Here is a 19,597-nt window from a genome sequence, read left to right as displayed (position 1 = left end):
GGTCCCAGGTTCAAGTCCCATCACCACTTAAATTTTGATTAATAATCAGCATTCATGGCTGAAGACTTCCAGCATAAGAAGTCACCCTCATTCTTCCAATGGCCTTGTCAAAGAGGGCAGAGGAGTGGACAGAGGTTCATGGCATTTCCCTTCTTGTCCTAGAGGTGGGAAACTGCCACTAAAGGCAGAAAAATCAGCAATGATCAACTGCATGGGGATGTAGAAGGCAATGGAAACCACTGCATTAAAGACATGTAATGTGTATCCACAGGACATGTGGCCTGTAACTGAAAAAGGGTCACAATGATCTCTCCATTGGCAAAAGATTCCAGAATAGTCCCCGTTCTCCAGGAGGGGACTGCATAGGGGGAGGTGACCCTGAGAACAACACTGAATAATCAACAAAAGGATGACATTCTATGAGGCAGGGTGTAAAATGTCAGAAGCTTGAACATAGTAGGGAAACTAGAAAATCTTAAAAGGGAAATGCAAAAGTTCAATCTAGGTGTAGTAGGGGTCAGTGAAGTGAAATGGAAAGAAGACAAGGATTTCTGGTCAGACGAGTATAGGGTAATATCAGCAGCAGCAGCAGAAAATGGTATAATGTGAGTAGGATTTGTTATGAATAGGAACATAGAGTGTTTCTGTGAACAGTTAAGTGATAGGGTTGTTCTTATCAGAATCGACAGCAAACCAACATGGACAAAGATAGTTCAGGTATACATGCCGACATCACAAGCTGAAGATGAAGAGATAGAGAAAGTATACGAGGATATTTCAAGGGTAATACAGTACATGGAGGGAGATGAAAATCTAATAGTCATGGAGGGCTGGAATGCAGTTGATGAGAAGGAGAAGAAGAAAAGGTTACATGAGACTATGGGCTTGGGACAAGGAATGACAGAGAAGACTTAATTGAGTTATGTAATAAACTTCAGGTAGTAATAGTGAGTACTAAGTTCTAGAATCACAGGATGAGGAGCTATACTTGAGAAAGGCCAGGTGATACAGAAAGATTTCAGTTAGATTACATGGTCAGACAGAGGTTCCAAAATCAGATACTGGATTGTAAGGTGTACCCAGGAGCAGATATAGATGCAGATCACAATATAGTAGTGATGAAGAGTAGGCTGAGGTTTAAGACATTAGTCAGGAAGAATCAATATGCAAAGAACTGGGATAACAAAGTACTAAGGAATGATGATATATACTCTAAGTTCTCTAAGGCTGCAGATACAGGAATAAAGAACAGCTCAGCAGGCAGTACAGTTGAAGAGGAATGGACATCTCCAAAAAGGGGCATCACAGATGTTGGAAAGGAAAACATAAGTACAAAGAAGGTAACTACAAAGAAACTGCGGGCAACAGAAGAAATACTTCAGTTGATTTAAGAAAAAGGAAGTACAAAAATGTTATGGGAAACTCAGGAATACAGAAATACAACTCACTGAGGAATTAAATAAATAGGAACTGCAGGGAAGTTAGGATGAAATGGCTGCATTAAAAATGTGAAGAAATTGAAAAAGAAATGATAGTTGGAAGGGCATACCCAGCATACAGGATAGTCAAAACAACCTTTGGTGATGTTAAAAGCAAGGGTGGGAACATCAAGAGTGCTATGGAAATTCCACTGTTAAATGCAAAGGAGAGAGCAGATAGCTGGAAATAATATATTGGTTCAAATGGCTCTGAGCACTATGGGACTCAACTGCTGAGGTCATTAGTCCCCTAGAACTTAGAACTAGTTAAACCTAACTAACCTAAGGACACTACAAACATCCATGCCCGAGGCAGGATTCGAACCTGTGGTCTTGCGGTTCCAGACTGCAGCACCTTTAACCGCACGGCCACTTCGGCCGGCACAGAAATAATATATTCAAAGCCTCTATGAGGGGGAAGATTTGTCTGATGTGATAGAATAAGAAGCATAGAGGGTGGGTCCAGTATTAGAATCAGAATTTAAAAGAGCTTTGGAAGATTTAAGATCAAATAAGTTAGAAGGAATAGACAACATTCCATCAGAATTTTTAAAATCATTGTGGGAGTTGGTTACAAAATGACTATTCACATTGGTGTGTAGAATGTATAAGTCTGGCAACATACCATCTGACTTTCAAAAAACTATCAGCCACACAATTTTGAACACTGCAAGACCTGACAAGTGTGAGAATTATCACAGAATCAGCTTAACAGCTCATGCATCTAAGGTACTGACAAGAATAATGTAAAGAAGGGTGGAAAAGAACATTAAGGATGTGCTAGATGATGATCAGTTTGACTTTAGAAAAGGTAAAGGTATGAGGGAGGTAATTCTGACATTGCAGTTGATAATGGAAGCAAGACTAAGGAAAAATAAAGACACGTTCACAGGAAAAAGTGTTATACAATGTAAAATGATGCATGATGTTTGAAATTCTGAGAAAAATAGGTGTAAGCTATAGTGAGAGATGGGTAATATACAATATGCACAAGAGCCAAGAGGGAATAATAAGAGTGGACAACCAAGAACGAAGTGCTTGGATTAAAAAGGGTGTAGTATTTTGCCCCTACCATTCAATCTGTACATCGAAGAAGCACTGATGGAAATAAAAGAAAGGTTCAGGAGTGGAATTAAAATTCAAGATGGAAGGATATCAATAATACAATTCACTGATGACATTGTTATCCTGAGTAAAGGTGGAGAAGAATTATACGATCTGCTGAACTGAATGAACAATCTAATGAGTACAGAATATGGACTGAGAGTAAATTGAAGAAAGACAAAAGTAATGAGAAGCAGCAGAAATGAGAACAGCAAGAAACTTTGCATCAGGATTGATGATCAAAAAGTAGATGAAGTTAAGGAATTCTGCTGCCTAGGCAGTAAACTAGCCAATGATGGATGGACCAAGGAGGACACCAAAAGCATACTAGTGATGGCAAAAAGGACATTCCTGGCCAAGAGAAGTCTACTAGTATCAAACATAGGCCTTAATTTGAGGAAGTAATTTCTGAGAATGTACATCAGGAGTGCAGCATTGTATGGTAGTGAAACATGGACTGTGGGAAAACTGGAATAGAATAGAATCGAAGCATTTGAGATGATGAAAATTAGGTGGACTGATAAAGTAAGGAATGAGGGGGTTCTGTGCAGATTCAAGAGGTAAGGAATATGTGGAAAATGCTAATAAGGAGAAGGGACAGGATGATAGGACATCCGTTAAGACATTAGGGGATAACTTCTATGGTACCAGAGGGAGCTGTGGAGGGCAGAAACTGTAGAGGGAGACAGAGATTGGAATACATCCAGCAAATAACTGAATATGTACATTCCAAGTTCTACTGTGAGGTGAAGAATATCATCTCAGTTATATGACTGGATTCATGATTTATTGTCAGAGAGGACACAGTTCATAGTAATTGATGGAAAGTCATTGAGTAAAACAGATTTAAAAAATTGTAAAACAATTTAGAAAAGATATCTGTATGGTGTGAAAATTGTCAATTGATGCTAAATAATGAAAAGTGTGTGATCATTCACATGCGTGCTAAAAGCAGTTTGTTAACCCTTGTTTACATGATAAATGAATCAAATCTAAAGGCCATAAATTCAGCTAAATACCTACGAATTACAATTACGAACAACTCAATTTGGAAAGAAGATATAAAAAATGTTGTGTGGAAGCCAAAATAAAGACCACATTTTATTGGCAAAACTCTTAGAAAATGTATCAGATCTACTAAAGAGAGTGCCTACACTATGCTCTACCAAAGAGACTGCCCACACTACACTTGTCTGTCCCCATTTGCAGAACTGCAGCCTGATCTGGTATCCTTACCAGATTGGATTAACAAAGTACATTGAGAAAGTTCAAAGAAGAGCAGCACATTTAGTATTGTCCCAAAATAGGGGAGAGATTGTGATGGCCTTGATGCAGGATCATGGAGATAATACAGGATTTGTGGTGGACATCATTAAAACAAATGCATTTTTAATTGCAGTGGAAACTTCTCACAAAATTACAATCACCAACTTCCTCCTCTGAATGCGAAAAAATTTTGATGATGCGTAAGGAGGCATGACCATCATATTAAAATAAGGGAAATCAGAGCTCCTATGGAAAGATATAGGTGTCCATTTTTTCCACTCCCTGTTTGAGATTGGAATAACAGAGACTTATCATAATAGTGGTTCAATGAACCCTCTGCAGGGCACTGAAGTGTGATTTGCAGACTATCCATGTAGATGTAGATGTAGAAACAGTAATTATAATTTGAAACTATTGACCTTATTCATATTTATGTGGTTTATTCTGAAATCAATTTACAAAACATAGAATATTGTATTAAGCTCTTTCAGTTTGCAGATTAATACACTCAAATATCTCCAAGCTGCAAGGATTTTTGTGTATCAGTTAGAAAAATGGTGGTAGTGTGATGAAAGTTTGTGTTTTATGGCATGTGAACTATCTATCTTAAGACTGTGATGATAAAGAATGAATATTGGATTTGTTGCATTTTATTGAAGTACGACATGAAGAAAATAAAAAGAAAAGTTAAATATTATCACACAGTACAGTCCTTATTTATCAAGAACTAAGCCCAACACACCTACTAGGCAACAATTATTAAGCAAGCCATTATTAGGTCAAAGATCTACATGAACCAGATTTATACATTTTTTAGTTCTTAAGGGTTATCTTGAGCTTCCTTTCTTGCATAAATTGGATGCACACACTTAGTAGTCTGCATCAGAGCAATAAATGATTTTTGTCAACAACAGGTGGGAAGTTCATAACAAACATGAAAGAAAGGTAAAGTTTGCAGGAACTATGACAGATGCAAATGTTTCCTGAAGACATATGATCACCATTGTTCTAACATTTTCCTTATAAAACCATGTGAATGAAAAAGAAAAAGTTTTTTGAACCTATGCATTTTGGACGTGTAAGAAAGGCATTCATATCTATTCCTCTTTCAGTGATTCCTGTAACATTATATATGATAAAATACTGAATCCATTTCAAAACATCAGTTAAAATTTCCAAATAGATTCTATTAATTCAGAAAGGAAAGAAATTTAGTATCAGATAGGAACATTCAAATAGAAAAATGCTACTGTATATACTTCTAAATCTGCTTAGTTCATTCATCTCTTGGTCTCCCTCTATAATTTTTACCCTCCGCACTTCCTTCCAACTTACAGATTTGCATTAGCTAGTTTCCAAATTCCTCACAATAGCATCTAATTTTAAGTCAGTGGCTACGCACAAGGGCACCATAATGATAGTTTGTTGTGAGAGGGGTGGGGTGGGTGGGTGGGAGGGGGGGAGGGGGGTGGGGGAGATAGACCTAGTTGTATGGAGTATTTTTAATACATTTGAAGGCAAATGGGGAGCTTTAAGTATCTGTAAAAGCTCTAGCCCAAACCTGTTAAAAATCTTTGTAATACTGACTTTTAAATCATTTTCTTGAGAGAAAACATCTGTATACACTTTATGTTTTCTATGTTTTCTAAGAGCTACAGTGGTCACCACTCCCCCTTGCTCTGGGTATTGGTGCCCTTGGTTAGGCAACTGATTTTTATTAAATCAGAAATTTAAGTTGTAGCATTATATTTTTAAAAAAACTGAAATTGTTATTAGATAATTATGGAGGTAATGTTTGATATTTGGGGTTATGTGTTATCTCATATTCTAGTTCTCAAAAAAATAAAAAGAATTGTCAAACACAAAAACAGCAAAAAATTGCTTCAAAATTATATTTATTTCTTCTCAGAAACGACTTATTGTCATAGAAGTATATTTTCAGGGTTGAAACAGGGTGATAACACTTGCACATGTAGGATATCATTCCATCTTCAGCTGTCATAAGCTGCATCTTCCAGGCAGATGGACCACATTAAAATTGATAAGTACTTAACTTCATTTTTATTGGGCTCAGAGCATCACATAATTATAAGCCTCATCTCTTGCATCATGGTACATTACAGACAGCTGTAACAGGGCACAGATTTCATTTATGATTTTAATTTTAATCATTTACCAAAGTATATATATATTTTTTCATTTCTGTCATCTTACAAATATTATATCCATCACAATTCATCAGCTGTTGCCTTTAGCTAGTAAAATACTGTGCACTGATTGTGTTTTGGTACAAATGTTATGATTATATATCATGTACATTGATAACTCAATTGAGGAAATAGGCAATGTATCATGCATCTATTTTCCAAAGCAAGATGAACCACTTAAGTAAAAATAAAACTGAAAATAAAATAAAATAAGATGTATCTATCAATCAACCACTTTTTAATACATCCACATAGGTCTGTTAAGGATATAATGAATATTTTTATTCACAAGACAATAATAAAAGTCCTGACATATACTTAGATGTCATAAATTTGATGAATTAAATTACGAAGCTTTTCATTCTTCCATAAAAAATTCTCAAACCAACATACAAAGAGAAGTGGGAGGAAATTAACAAATAAAAACATAATACAATTTAAACCCCATAAACGAAATACTGATTAAACAGCATTAAAACCCTGGGTTCTTCAACAATGCTTTTCAGTATTTAGAAGCTGTAAGAAGCAGTTTCTCTTTAATACTAGTACTGTTATTACCAAAACAACATACAAAAGAGAAAATTAACAGACACAATTGTCAATCAGTGTACAATTTCAGGAGAGGTATTAGACAAAGTATAGAGATTACTACACATGAATCCTGCTGCTCATTTCCATTGTTGTGGAAAATAGTGGTCCACATGACTGTAGTTAGTGGCATTAATTTAATTTTACACTTCTGCTGTAAAGCATACTTCATTGACATATATTTTACTGCATCAGTTACATGTTCATGCAGTACTATCAGTGTAGGTAATCACATTACAATTTTGCATTTACATGAAAGTCCACAATTTTTTCCTCTAGGTAAGAGGACCTTTATATACCACAGAATGCAGTTTGACAACTTAATTATTCTGTTTGCAGCTATATGCCACTTGCTAAATAAATTGTATTTCATAATACGCCACTGTTCTGTTTTGTTTACGATTAACTTTTGGAAAGGCAATCATAATAATTTTCTTCTTCAAAAGTTCTGTAATGCATTTTGTGCAGCTTTGCTACCTACTACTTTGTCTTGTAAATATTTTATGGTATATAACACATATTATGATTTCCACACATACAGAAATCTCTTTCCTAAACTAAATCTTCAAGAGCAACATTTGCACAACTCATGTGTGTAACTCTATGGGGAAAAATTATAGAGAAAATTAACATTCCAGATCATGAATTTATCGGGGTTGGTTGTTGGGTAAAGGTGATGTAAGAAAATATTGTGCTAGGCATGAATCATTGGAACAGTGATCTGTAGATATTCCAGTGATGCCCATAGGATGACCTCTATGCAGGAGTGTCAAGATTCGGTGAGACATTCTCTGGCATTTAATTTCCTCTTCACAAATTGAATCAGCCTCTGTGATGAACATTAAGTCACATGCTGATGAAGAAGGCGCTCCTACTTCAGGTCCCTAGAAGAAAATGATTATATGACCTATCAGATGTCTTCACAACAACATATTAATTTATATTTTTTTGACAATGGATATTAGAAACAAAATTTGAATATTATACATTTGAACTTTATAAAAAAAGTGTAAATGGAATTTATTTGAAAATATAGTGGCATCTATTGGTAATTTAGCAATGAAGCATTAACCTAAATTGTAAGAAGAACTTTTCAGATTTGAACACAAAATTGTAGCTATGTAAAGATGCCATGTTCTCTGTACAAGCTGGATGACGCTGTTCCTTTCATTTCAAAATTACAATTTGACTACAGAAAGGTAATGAATTGAATTAGAAGAACAATTGTCTCCCCTTGTCCTCACTACAAGTAGGTCCCTCTCATTTTGGGTCTGAGTGACCTGCCACATCTTTCTGCTCTTCTTAAATCTATCACTCTTTCTTTCCTGAGGGTGAAAAACCAACAGTTCCAAAGCTAAGAACAGTTTTTATTTTTAAAACACTTCAATCAGTAGTAGTGGAGTAAGTAACTACTAGAATAACATTTTTATTACTTGTAAGTTTACTGCAGATGTAGACAGGAATAAACTTCAAAAAAATGTCAAAGGTTATACTGAAGTTACTGCTGATTGACACTGGGGTCAGTATAAATTTAGTAGTGAGTGTAAAAATTACCATTTGTTGCAACTCCATCTGTGATGTAAAAGTGCATTTAATTTTCAATAAAGGTTCTATGCTTCTGAAAATAGCATTCATTTACCTAAGTTTAGAAACTGTTCATTTGTGCTACATTTTATAATTTTTGAAGACATTTCACTTTAGAGTAGTTTTGTGTGTCACAGTTCACTCAGTTACATGATAATGTGTGTACAGCATCTTCTTTAATCATTCATGCATGATACTGTTTTACTTTAAATGGCATATTATTTTAACATGACTTCATTTGGATTGGGCCTAACACAAAAACTGTGACATCTTCCCATCTTATGTAAGGACAGTCAGTGCATAACTGAAATTAATCTTTAGGTATTTACTAGCCAGTTTATGTCACTCACCTTCAATATTAACATCATGGGCAGAACACAATATCTGTTTTTATGTAGAAAAAGGAAGAAGAGAGGGAGATCAGAAATAGAAACTGGAAAATAAAGAGAGAAGAGCAGAGAAAAAATGAAACAGAAAAAGTGGACAACTTTGTGATGGAGATAATCATGGGGAAAGGGAGAGAGCGAGTGAGAGAGAGAGAGAGAGAGAGAGAGAGAGGGAGAGAGAGAGAGAGAGAGAGAGAGCACCACAGTTGCAGCTTGTCTCTCGATAGGTCAAATGTTACTTTTATTGAAGCTGATGTCATGCTATGATGATGTCTGTAAGTAAGTAAGCACATCAGACAAAAAATTTGTCACCTCCAGGAAACACCACGAAAATAACATGGCTTTACATTGCCTCTGGCCTCAATAATGGCCTCGTTTCAGTGGAAAGGACAGTCTAGTGTTTCTTCTGGGATGCCATATTCAGCTGAATCCATAATTGATGGTTAGACCCCACAGAGCTATAATATTGCAGCCAATATTCTCAGCTCTTTGAACACTCTGGTTGTCATCAGATCTCCGAAGTTGAGTAATGCCAGGTGTGACATTGCATGTTATATGTATAGGTAACTTTCTGTGTATGCTATATGCTATTATCTGCTTCCTCTTTGTCTTCAATGCATAGAGGAGAAGGGATGTTGGTGCACAGTTCCTGATTGCCCGACTTTGCGTCAATGTCCTGTATTAAATTCCAAATCACTCTGCTGTGTCTCATGAAGTGAGGGCATGAGAAATTGTTTATGGTGATCTGTCCACTCGGTGGGGATGTTTAAGCTCAATGGCCCCCACAGTGGCTTCTCAACAGGAGTAAGCTATGTGCCAGCACTGGGTTTCACTCATCTGGGTTCCTCATCTGAGTTCCTTTCATAGCCATCCAACACAAATATGACACAATGTTGTACATACCCATTAGTCATCTACATGTACTAGAAACACTTAAACACATGACCTTCACATTTTGTGATGGAAAGGTGCCAATGATAATGAAGAGCAGAGAAATGTTTTCAGTTAGGCAGGTGAATCTTGTCTTCAGGGTCTCCCTGCCAACAGTGTCATACACATTTGCTCTACTTTTTACCAAATTGCAGGGATGCTGCTGGCTATATTACACCTGCTCTTCCAAATAGACCCTCACATTTTCTGTGAGACTAAGATCAGCTGCTTTAGCATACCCGTTGAGGTGTGATAGGTTGCCTGAGAGCCCATCAAACTAATAGCATATGCCTGCAGCCCAGTGAACATGGTTGTTGTCATCTTGAAAGATGGGAGTGTCCACAGCACATTCATCATGAAGACGCAGAAAAAAAGGAAAAACTTGGTCATCAAGAATGCTGAAATAAACATCTTTGTATATGTTCACGATAACACTGAAATGAAATGAAATGATTGTATGGCATTGCTGGCCAGGAGTCTCCATGCAGTGGAGTTTGGCCATGGTATTGTAAGTCCTTTTTAGTTGACGCCACTTTGGTGACTTGCGAGTCAATGTTGATGAAATGATGATGAAGGTCACACAACACCCAGTCATCTCGGGGCAGAGAAAATCCCTGATCCCATGTGTGGGAGGCGAGAACGCTATCGCAAGACCACAAGCTGCAAACCACAATAACACTACATTGCCATTCAGTTATTGTCCAGCTTGACTGATGTTTGGCCTATTGAAGCTTTCTGTTCACAGTAACTTGAATGAGTGGGATCTAGTCATGATATGAAAGATACTTCCAAAACATAACAGAACCATCCCCCAACCTTTACCACATCTTCTGCACACTGTGGATTAAATGGCTGATTCATCCATCAGTGCACTTAATGTCTTGCATCATTTGGGATCAGGAAAAACTGTGATTCATCAGAAAACTCTCAGCACCTCCAGCCAGCTACTGTCCAGTTTCTGTGCTGTTTGGCCTGCAGAAGTATTCAAGCTGCATGTAATGCAGTGAGCAATGGCCTTTGTGAGGAAGCCAACACAAATTGTTCATTTTGTGAAGTTTGCTTCACAATGTTTCCTCAGAAACTGTTTGAGAAGGACCTGCCCCCATTGACAGCAGTTATTTTGCCAGGTTTGAAAGCAATTGTCACTGAAAAGATGTGATACCTGTCTAAAGTCCCTGTGGGTTATAATCTATTTGAGAGCACTTTTCTTGTTCCATGTTAATTGCTGAAGCTGATGCACTATTTCTTTGCATTGGTATAGCAACATGTCAGGCAACTTCAGTCACAAAGTGAACATGAGTGCATTCAAACAGGACAGCCATTTTCTGGCATTCTGTCACATCTCCATACTTATCCATCTTATTGCACTGATTCTATTCAGTCAAATGGTACATACACACCAACTAATTGAAATGACTTACATTAGTGATGGGGCAGGGGTGGTGGGTCGCATGACTGCTCAGTACCTGTTCTACAGGCTCTGCAGCCTCCAAATTGACCAGTATTCTGTTTTTGTGAGGATGGATAATATTTTATCTACAGAGTTTAATTGGTAAATTTGTTGTGCATCATATACTATAATGGTCTGGATAGTTCTGGAAGAACTTAAATGGAGCAATATGCAAAAGATGGTGTGGCATCATCCTTCTTTGGTAGTGGCTTGACAAGTCTCTGTCACCAAGTAGCTGTGATAGCTTGTGTGGTCAAGGAGTGGTGGGCAGTAGTGGGACATTAACAAGCTTCATCATTTTGGAGTGTAATGTCATCATGTCCAGTGGCTGTTGAACTGATCTTCATAGTTCATTTGTTGACAATAGCATCAATAACAAAGTTAAGACAGAATTTTTTGTACCTAACACCATTTACCCCTATGAAATATTGTTTAAATGTTCAATAGCAGTTGTTGGGAAAATGAACTGCTGATTTAGCTGCTTAATCAGACAGTGGGATCAGCAGTAGCTTTTACTTTGTCTACATCTAAAAAGGAAGGAGGATGATTGGGTTTTAATGTCCTACTGACATTGGGGTCATGAGAGGCAGAACACAAGCTTGGATAGTTTCAATGATGGGGAAGGAAATCAGCTGTACCCTTTCCAACTAAGCATACCACCATTTACATGAAGTGATATAGGGAAATCACAGAAAACCTAAATCTGGATGCTCAGATGCAGATTTGAACTGTTTTCCTCCCAAATGCGAGTCCAATGTTCTAATCATTGTGCCACCTCACTCCGTTTGTCTAAATCAACCATGCAGGTTTTTCCATAAGGCATGGTCATATCTAAGTTTATCATTTCTCACAGAATGACTACTTTTCAGGGCTAAGGTATCATTTGTATGTCTAATGTCGAATTTTAGTGAGATTCGTGAACTGCTTTAGCTTACCCATTAGCCGAGGTAAAGGTTTCCTTTTCATTTTCCTAGACATTGGGAAACATATTTTTTATATAAGCAAGTAAGTTTGTTAGCAAATCCATGAAGCTAGTCATTTGTGTCTGCTGATTGTAATAGAATTATTCTCCCAAACTATCTCCTGTGTCTAAGCTGAAAATTTTGGTACAATGATGTGTTTAAAGTGCTTTTATGTAGTTATCAGGGGTTTATTTCTTGCATATTTTATAAGTATGTTTGTGGGCAAACATGCCAGGTGCAGATGTTTGAGTGGTAAAGATTACTCTCTTTGGGCTTCTGTCACAAATATACACTCCTGGAAATGGAAAAAAGAACACATTGACACCGGTGTGTCAGACCCACCATACTTGCTCCGGACACTGCGAGAGGGCTGTACAAGCAATGATCACACGCACGGCACAGCGGACACACCAGGAACCGCGGTGTTGGCCGTCGAATGGTGCTACCTGCGCAGCATTTGTGCACTGCCGCCGTCAGTGTCAGCCAGTTTGCCGTGGCATATGGGGCTCCATCGCAGTCTTTAACACTGGTAGCATGCCGCGACAGCGTGGACGTGAACCGTATGTGCAGTTGACGGACTTTGAGCGAGGGCGTATAGTGGGCATGTGGGAGGCCGGGTGGACGTACCGCCGAATTGCTCAACACGTGGGGCATGAGGTCTCCACAGTACATCGATGTTGTCGCCAGTGGTCAGCGGAAGGTGCACGTGCCCGTCGACCTGGGACCGGACCGCAGCGACGCACGGATGCACGCCAAGATTGTAGGATCCTACGCAGTGCCGTAGGGGACCGCACCGTCACTTCCCAGCAAATTAGGGACACTGTTGCTCCTGGGGTATCGGTGAGGACCATTCGCAACCGTCTCCATGAAGCTGGGCTACGGTCCCGCACACCGTTAGGCCGCCTTCCGCTCACGCCCCAACATCGTGCAGCCCGCCTCCAGTGGTGTCGCGACAGGCGTGAATGGAGGGACGAATGGAGACGTGTCATTTTCAGCGATGAGAGTCGCTTCTGCCTTGGTGCCAATGATGGTCATATGCGTGTTTGGCGCCGTGCAGGTGAGCGCCACAATCAGGACTGCATACGACCGAGGCACACAGGGCCAACACCCGGCATCATGGTGTGGGGAGCGATCTCCTACACTGGCCGTACACCACTGGTGATTGTCGAGGGGACACTGAATAGTGCACGGTACATCCAAACCGTCATCGAACCAATCGTTCTACCATTCCTAGACCGGCAAGGAAACTTGCTGTTCCAACAGGACAATGCACGTCCGCATGTATCCCGTGCCACCCAACATGCTCTAGAAGGTGTAAGTCAACTACCCTGGCCAGCAAGATCTCCGGATCTGTCCCCCATTGAGCATGTTTGGGACTGGATGAAGCGTCGTCTCACGCGGTCTGCACGTCCAGCACGAACGTTGGTCCAACTGAGGCGCCAGGTGGAAATGGCATGGCAAGCCGTTCCACAGGACTACATCCAGCATCTCTACGATCGTCTCCATGGGAGAATAGCAGCCTGCATTGCTGCGAAAGGTGGATATACACTGTACTAGTGCCGACATTGTGCATGCTCTGTTGCCTGTGTCTATGTGCCTGTGGTTCTGTCAGTGTGATCATGTGATGTATCTGACCCCAGGAACGTGTCAATAAAGTTTCCCCTTCCTGGGACAATGAATTCACGGTGTTCTTATTTCAATTTCCAGGAGTGTATCATAGAGATTGTGACTATTGACTACATGATTGCTAGGTGCAAGCTGTAGTAAATCATATTTGAAGAAAACAGTTTATACTTGAATTTAACACTGGAGGGGCTGTTGCACAGAAATTATGCTAGTAGTATCAGAAATAACAGTGAGAAAATGAATCTCACTAAACAGAACAAAGCTCACCTTGCTCATAAAAATATTACGAGAAAGTTAAAAGCAATAATACCAGAGAGTATTATTAATGTTAGTGGTGGTAATGATAAGGAACATTAACTGTGTAATGATATGTTGGTAAATAATAAATGGAAGTACAACTTAAATCATTATATTAAAGTAATAGGTCAGGTAAGTAATATGAAAAAGTTCATAACAAGGAAGGGTAAATTAGTAATATAGTAGTAAATAACCACTAGCTATTTTGTGCTGTAAGAGTGTAGACAAAGGTACAAAAACAGACTTAACAGATTCACAAGCTGACATGTTCTTTGCTTTTAGAACCCAAGTTTTTGAGTTAATTTGCATTGATAACTAATCTTTACCCAGCGACTATCATCACTTTATCATGCTGTCACTTGTCCCAAACCTAGAAATACACTTTTCGAAATTTTTAATCTTTCGGGTTAATTTATCAGCAGTCATTCAAGCAATGGTAAAATATCTGACATCTGTTGACAATTTGTCCACAATATAGACATCACTCACATTCTTTTCAATAGCTTTCCATGCTTATTAAGTCTTCTGCAGTGATAGCACCATTGACAGCCCAGCCAGTGAACCCAAGCATGTCTTTTATGTGCAGTGGAGCACAGTTGGTCTCCACAGTTTCATTGATGTTATTCCTTTGGCTATATGATTTATAAGTTCAAACACTAGTTTATAGGATGACGTATAGTTAAATTTACTTGTTTATGGAGTTGGATGAAGTTTCTTTTTGGACTCTTGGGGCAGTCATCTGTCTATAATTTTACCCATTTCATCACCTAACCACTAAGAAGCAGTGCCAGAACTAGCCAGCAGTTAAGTATTTCTGGGTTTGCAGCTTTTCTGTTAGCCTTGTACTTATTTTATTTCTTCACCAAAGTCTTCTACCATCACTCTGAATACATTCCATTGTTTTCTGCCCACACTCATTATTATCAAACAATCATTCCAGCTTATCTAAGGTATTCATCCATTTTTTTTATATGTTCCGTGGACCCATGTGAATTTTGTTATGGCATAATGTATAACACACAGACATTTATCACTTAGTATTTTATTGTTAGTGACTGGTATGAAAGAGTTCTTCATAAAGTCTTCTAGACATTATATTTAGATTACATACATCAGGAATGTTGAAAAAAGTTAGGGGTGAATATTTATTTAAGTGCATTTCAGTTTCATCATCTTGTCCTCATTCTGCCCACTGGTATACTCTTAAAAGCCTTATAATACAAGGCTTGGTTTGGGATCCTGACAGTAGTGGAACATGTTTATTACTTTTATTTTTATTCTGTGCAGCTTTTCCTATAATAGATATTACACCTCATTATCTCATTATGTAGCAGTTCCCAATTTTACCTTCTATGCAGCCATCTTTTACAGGTCTAAGGAAACGTTTCCTGTAGTTTAAGTTCTTTCTTTATCAAAACCCTAGATACTCTTCTGCACAAGGTGGGAACAGGCTGAAAACTATCAAACTGATACTCCAGTTTTTTCATGCCTGTGGAATAAGTTCATTAAAATTTCATCCTGATGTGAGCTTACTTTCAGTACAGAAAACAGTCCTCCCTACAAAAGAAGAATAATGTAAGTCCGTCTTGGCTATTGGGTGTGTCTAATGATACTGGAACTTTTCAGGTGGTGGTCACAACACAGCATACCCAGAGGACATGCATCTGCAGTTTACATCTATTTTCCACACTTTGAGAAAGGTCAAATCACTGGTGTGGCAGATATTGACGCATCACACAGACAGCTGGGTGTAGTGCAATTAAAGCAGAACAAGTGTTGAAAAGTTAAATTCAGAAGGACTACACCATGAGAAGATCATAGAATCATTCAAATGGCTCTGATAAATTGACAGATGACAACAGCTGAAATCTGGGCAGAAGTTAATGACAGAGTGTCACCATGGATTTTTGGGAACAGATTACTTCAAGCTATGTTTAGATTTCCAGCTGCCATGCATTGTTTACCACTGACACCTTACCACATGTAACAGAGACTTGTATGATGTAAAGCCAAAGTCATTGGGTCATTAAGTGGCCTTCTATTGTATTGAGTGTGAATCTTACATCTGTGTTGAGTGGTCAGATTGACACCAAAGTTACCACAGATGACCTAGTGAAAGATCAAAGGAAACAGTGATTCTCTAGATCCATACCTCTTTCAATCACGCTGTCAGGAGCTATTGAATATGAGAAATGGACTGATTTGATAATTGTTGAAGAGAGGCTATATGTTAACTATCACACAACATTAATGTTGAATACTGTTGTTATACCCATCATGAGCAAGGTACCAAATGATATATATCAGCACAAAAATGCAAGGCACCACACTGCAGTTCACACCACTAATACTTTGAGGAATGTGTATATCCTTCACTGGCCTGCCTCATCACCTGATTTGTCACCCGCACAGCATGTTTTGTATGTGCCTGAAAGATGTATACTTTGGTATCAGCCTCCAGCCTGCAGTCTTTATGAATTGATGCAGCATGTGTTTCACACATTGTAAGAAATGCATCAAGATAGCATTCAGAGGCTGTATACAGCCATGCTGCAATGAATTACAGACAGTGTTTGTGCCCATTCTGATTTTGATGACAGACATTAGTTCTAAATGGAGTAAAAGTTTAGTTGTATGTTAAGAACATTTCCACAAAATTTGACAAATACTAGACTTTGACATAAAGATATAATACTTTTCATTTCTGTCAGTGTGTATGCAGAGCTCAAAAGATTTAGATTGTTCACTGCTCTCCGGTTTGTCTGTTAGTTAGTTACATGTCCCATGGACCATTTTGCACAATAGATTGTGATGGTGTGGATTGAGTGATTTTATATTGACATTGCAAAATAATTTGTACATACAGTATGACTACATTCTGAACATTTATAAGTATACATAGACACATGTAATATACAGACACATCCACAGTTTGTTTTCAAATTAAACTTTGCTATCAGTCAGACATTTCATATGACTGGGTAAGTAATCAAATATTTTTGTTGCAGCATGATGCACCCTTTTTTGTGCTAATAACAACCTTAATGTAGAGTAATGAATGTCAGTTTTCCTTTTGGGATTGTAATTATGTACATCATTGCTTCTTTTGAACTTTAGTGGATTATTCATAATGAACTTCATGAGATAATAAATATGCTGTGAGGCAATAGTCAGAATGCCCATATCCTTAAACACATGGCTACAAGATGATTGTGGGTGAGCATCACATATTTTTCTTACAGCACGTTTTTGCACAATGAAGACTTTCTATACTAAAGACGAGTTACCCCATAACATTATTCTGTATGACATATTGGAATGCAAATATTGCAAAACACATGGTTATTCTAAATGATGGACCCGTTTTCAAAAATTCTTATGTATTCAAGTACAAATCCAAAATAAACAAGCTTTATGTCAATGAAAATAGGAAGTTTCAAAGTTTTTGACAGGTGGTGGTGGGCGGGCTCATGGTGATTATATCAGAAGCAGCCGGTAGAGTTCTCACTGCAATAGGGCTGTCATTCCATTTTGCTGTCAATTGTGAGTGAGATGGAAACTGTGGAGAACAATGTTTCCTGCATTCTTGAGTTTGCAAAAAAGTGAGTCACAAATTGCAGTGCAGCGGGCATTTCATACTAAATTTGGTATTCAGCCACCAACTCACAAAAGCTTTAGCCATTGTTTTAAGCAATTTAAACAGATTGGGAGTGTGTGCAAAGGAAAAAGCCCAAGCTGACCATGTCAAAGAATGATGTTCGACTGATTCAAAAGTTTTGTGGGCAGTCCCGGTAAGCCTACCAGTGGAGCCAGTTGAGAACTATCAGTACCCCAACCAATTTTATGGAAAGTTCTGAGATGGTGTTTGCTGTACAAGCCCTACTGATTACAACTTGTGCAGGCTCTCAACCCCAATGACAAAGAGAAGCATCTCGCATTTTGTAGTTATGTGCTAGCAAAGATGGAGGATGACGCATTTCTACGGCGTGTAATTTTTTGTGATGAAGTGATGTTCCACCTCAGTGGAAAAGTCAACAGACACAATGTTCAAATGTGGGGCTTTGAAACTGCACATTCCCCATTGCAACATGAAAGAGGCTCATTGAAGATTAACATACATATCCTGTACAAAGGTTTATGGCCCATTCTTCTTTGCAGAAAATACTGTAATGGGAATCATATACCTGGACATGTTCGAACAATGGCTGTTCCCTCAAGTTATGGAAGATTCCCAGGACTCTATTTTCCAACAGGATGGAGCTCTGTCCCATTGTCGCCATGATGTATGAGGTGTTTTGAATGACTCCCTTCCTCAGTGCTGGATCGGTCACACAGGACTTGAGGACCTGGCTCTGCACTTTTGGCCATCGAGTTCTCCTGCTCTTATACCCTGCAACTATTCCCTATGGGGTTATGTGAAGGAAGCTGTTTACGTCCCACCTCTACCACCCACTCTGAATGATCTGCGGAATCGGATCACTGCTGCCATGCACTCAGTAACAGCAAGTAGTATGGGACAAGTTTGGCTACCATGTTGATGTTTGCTGTACTGCCAACAATGGCCACATTGAACATATATGACATTTATTACATTTTTAATTATTAAATAATTATAAAAACTAATTAATTACAATTTTTTACAAATTATTAAATTTATTAAATTGATATCAAACATTATAAAAAAAATTTGAAGCGTCCTATTTCATTGGTATAAAGCTTGTTCATTTTGGATCTGTTCTTGAAGAAATATGAAATTTTGAAAATGAGTCCATCATTTAGAATAACCTCCTGTGTCACTTTATTGATTTGTCTCTCCCAAAGATTTGAAATTATTCTAAGTGTAAATGTAGCTGAACTAAGTTGTTTCATGGACACGTCAGAACTGAAGTTCCTACCCTATTTATTATTTCCTCACCATGTGTTGCATGTATCAGTGGTGTAGTACACCTTGATATGCTGAACAGAATATATTGTGTCTTTTTAAAAATGAGCATCAGACCATTCGCATAAAGCCAGTCAATGATACTTTTAATAATTTTGCTTACCATTTCTTCTATTTCGGTATGTATGCTCGGATTGCTTACAATAACAGTGTCATCTGGAAAAAGAACTAATTCTGCTTGTTCTATATTAAACAGAATGTTACATATATGAGTAGCAATGGTGGCTTTGGGGAACCCCATAAGTTATTTCTCCCTGGTCAGAATTATGTCCCTGGACTAAATACGAATTTCAGTTTTCTTTTGGTTAGATATGAAATCATCTATTGGCTGACTGTATCGTATCATCAATCCCTGAAAAATCAATTTATCTACAAGAATGCTCTGCTTTGCACAGTCAAATGCATTAGATAGGTCACAGAAAATACCAACCAGCATTGTTTAATTATTTAACGCTTTTAAAATCTGGTGAGTGAACACGTAAATAGCATTCTCAGTAGAGCGGCACCTCTGAAATCCAAAACTGTGATTTACTGAGGATATTACTGTTGCTAAGGTGAGATGCTATCCTAGAATACATCACCTTCTCAAAAATTTTGGAAAATGATGTCAGTAGTGAACAGGCCAGTAGTTGTTGCTATCTCTCTTGCCAGCTTTCTGAAAGAGGGGTTTAACAATGGTATATGTCAGCTTCTCTGGAAAAACACCTTGAATTAGTGATGCATTAAGTATTTTGGATAAGACTGGGCTTATCATATGATAACAAGTCTTCAGTACTC

At 38.2% G+C, this 19,597-nt stretch overlaps 1 protein-coding gene across 1 annotated transcript in view; it reads right to left on the bottom strand.

Annotated features, from left to right (window-relative positions):
- Positions 1-5,726: 5,726 nt before the first annotated feature.
- LOC126412181 (uncharacterized) overlaps positions 5,727-19,597 on the bottom strand; it is a 280,628-nt gene continuing 266,757 nt past the window's right edge. The window contains exon 5 of the mRNA XM_050081662.1: positions 5,727-7,527. Within this exon, the coding sequence (XP_049937619.1) occupies positions 7,291-7,527 (237 nt within the window). The 3' untranslated portion in view covers positions 5,727-7,290. The remainder of the gene's footprint in view (positions 7,528-19,597) is intronic.

Source organism: Schistocerca serialis, chromosome 1 (assembly GCF_023864345.2).
Source record: "Schistocerca serialis cubense isolate TAMUIC-IGC-003099 chromosome 1, iqSchSeri2.2, whole genome shotgun sequence".
In the NCBI taxonomy this organism is placed as follows: Eukaryota; Metazoa; Arthropoda; class Insecta; order Orthoptera; family Acrididae; genus Schistocerca; species Schistocerca serialis.
The sequence above is the reverse complement of the archived record's forward strand: the minus strand, read 5'-3'. Positions and strand labels throughout refer to the sequence as shown.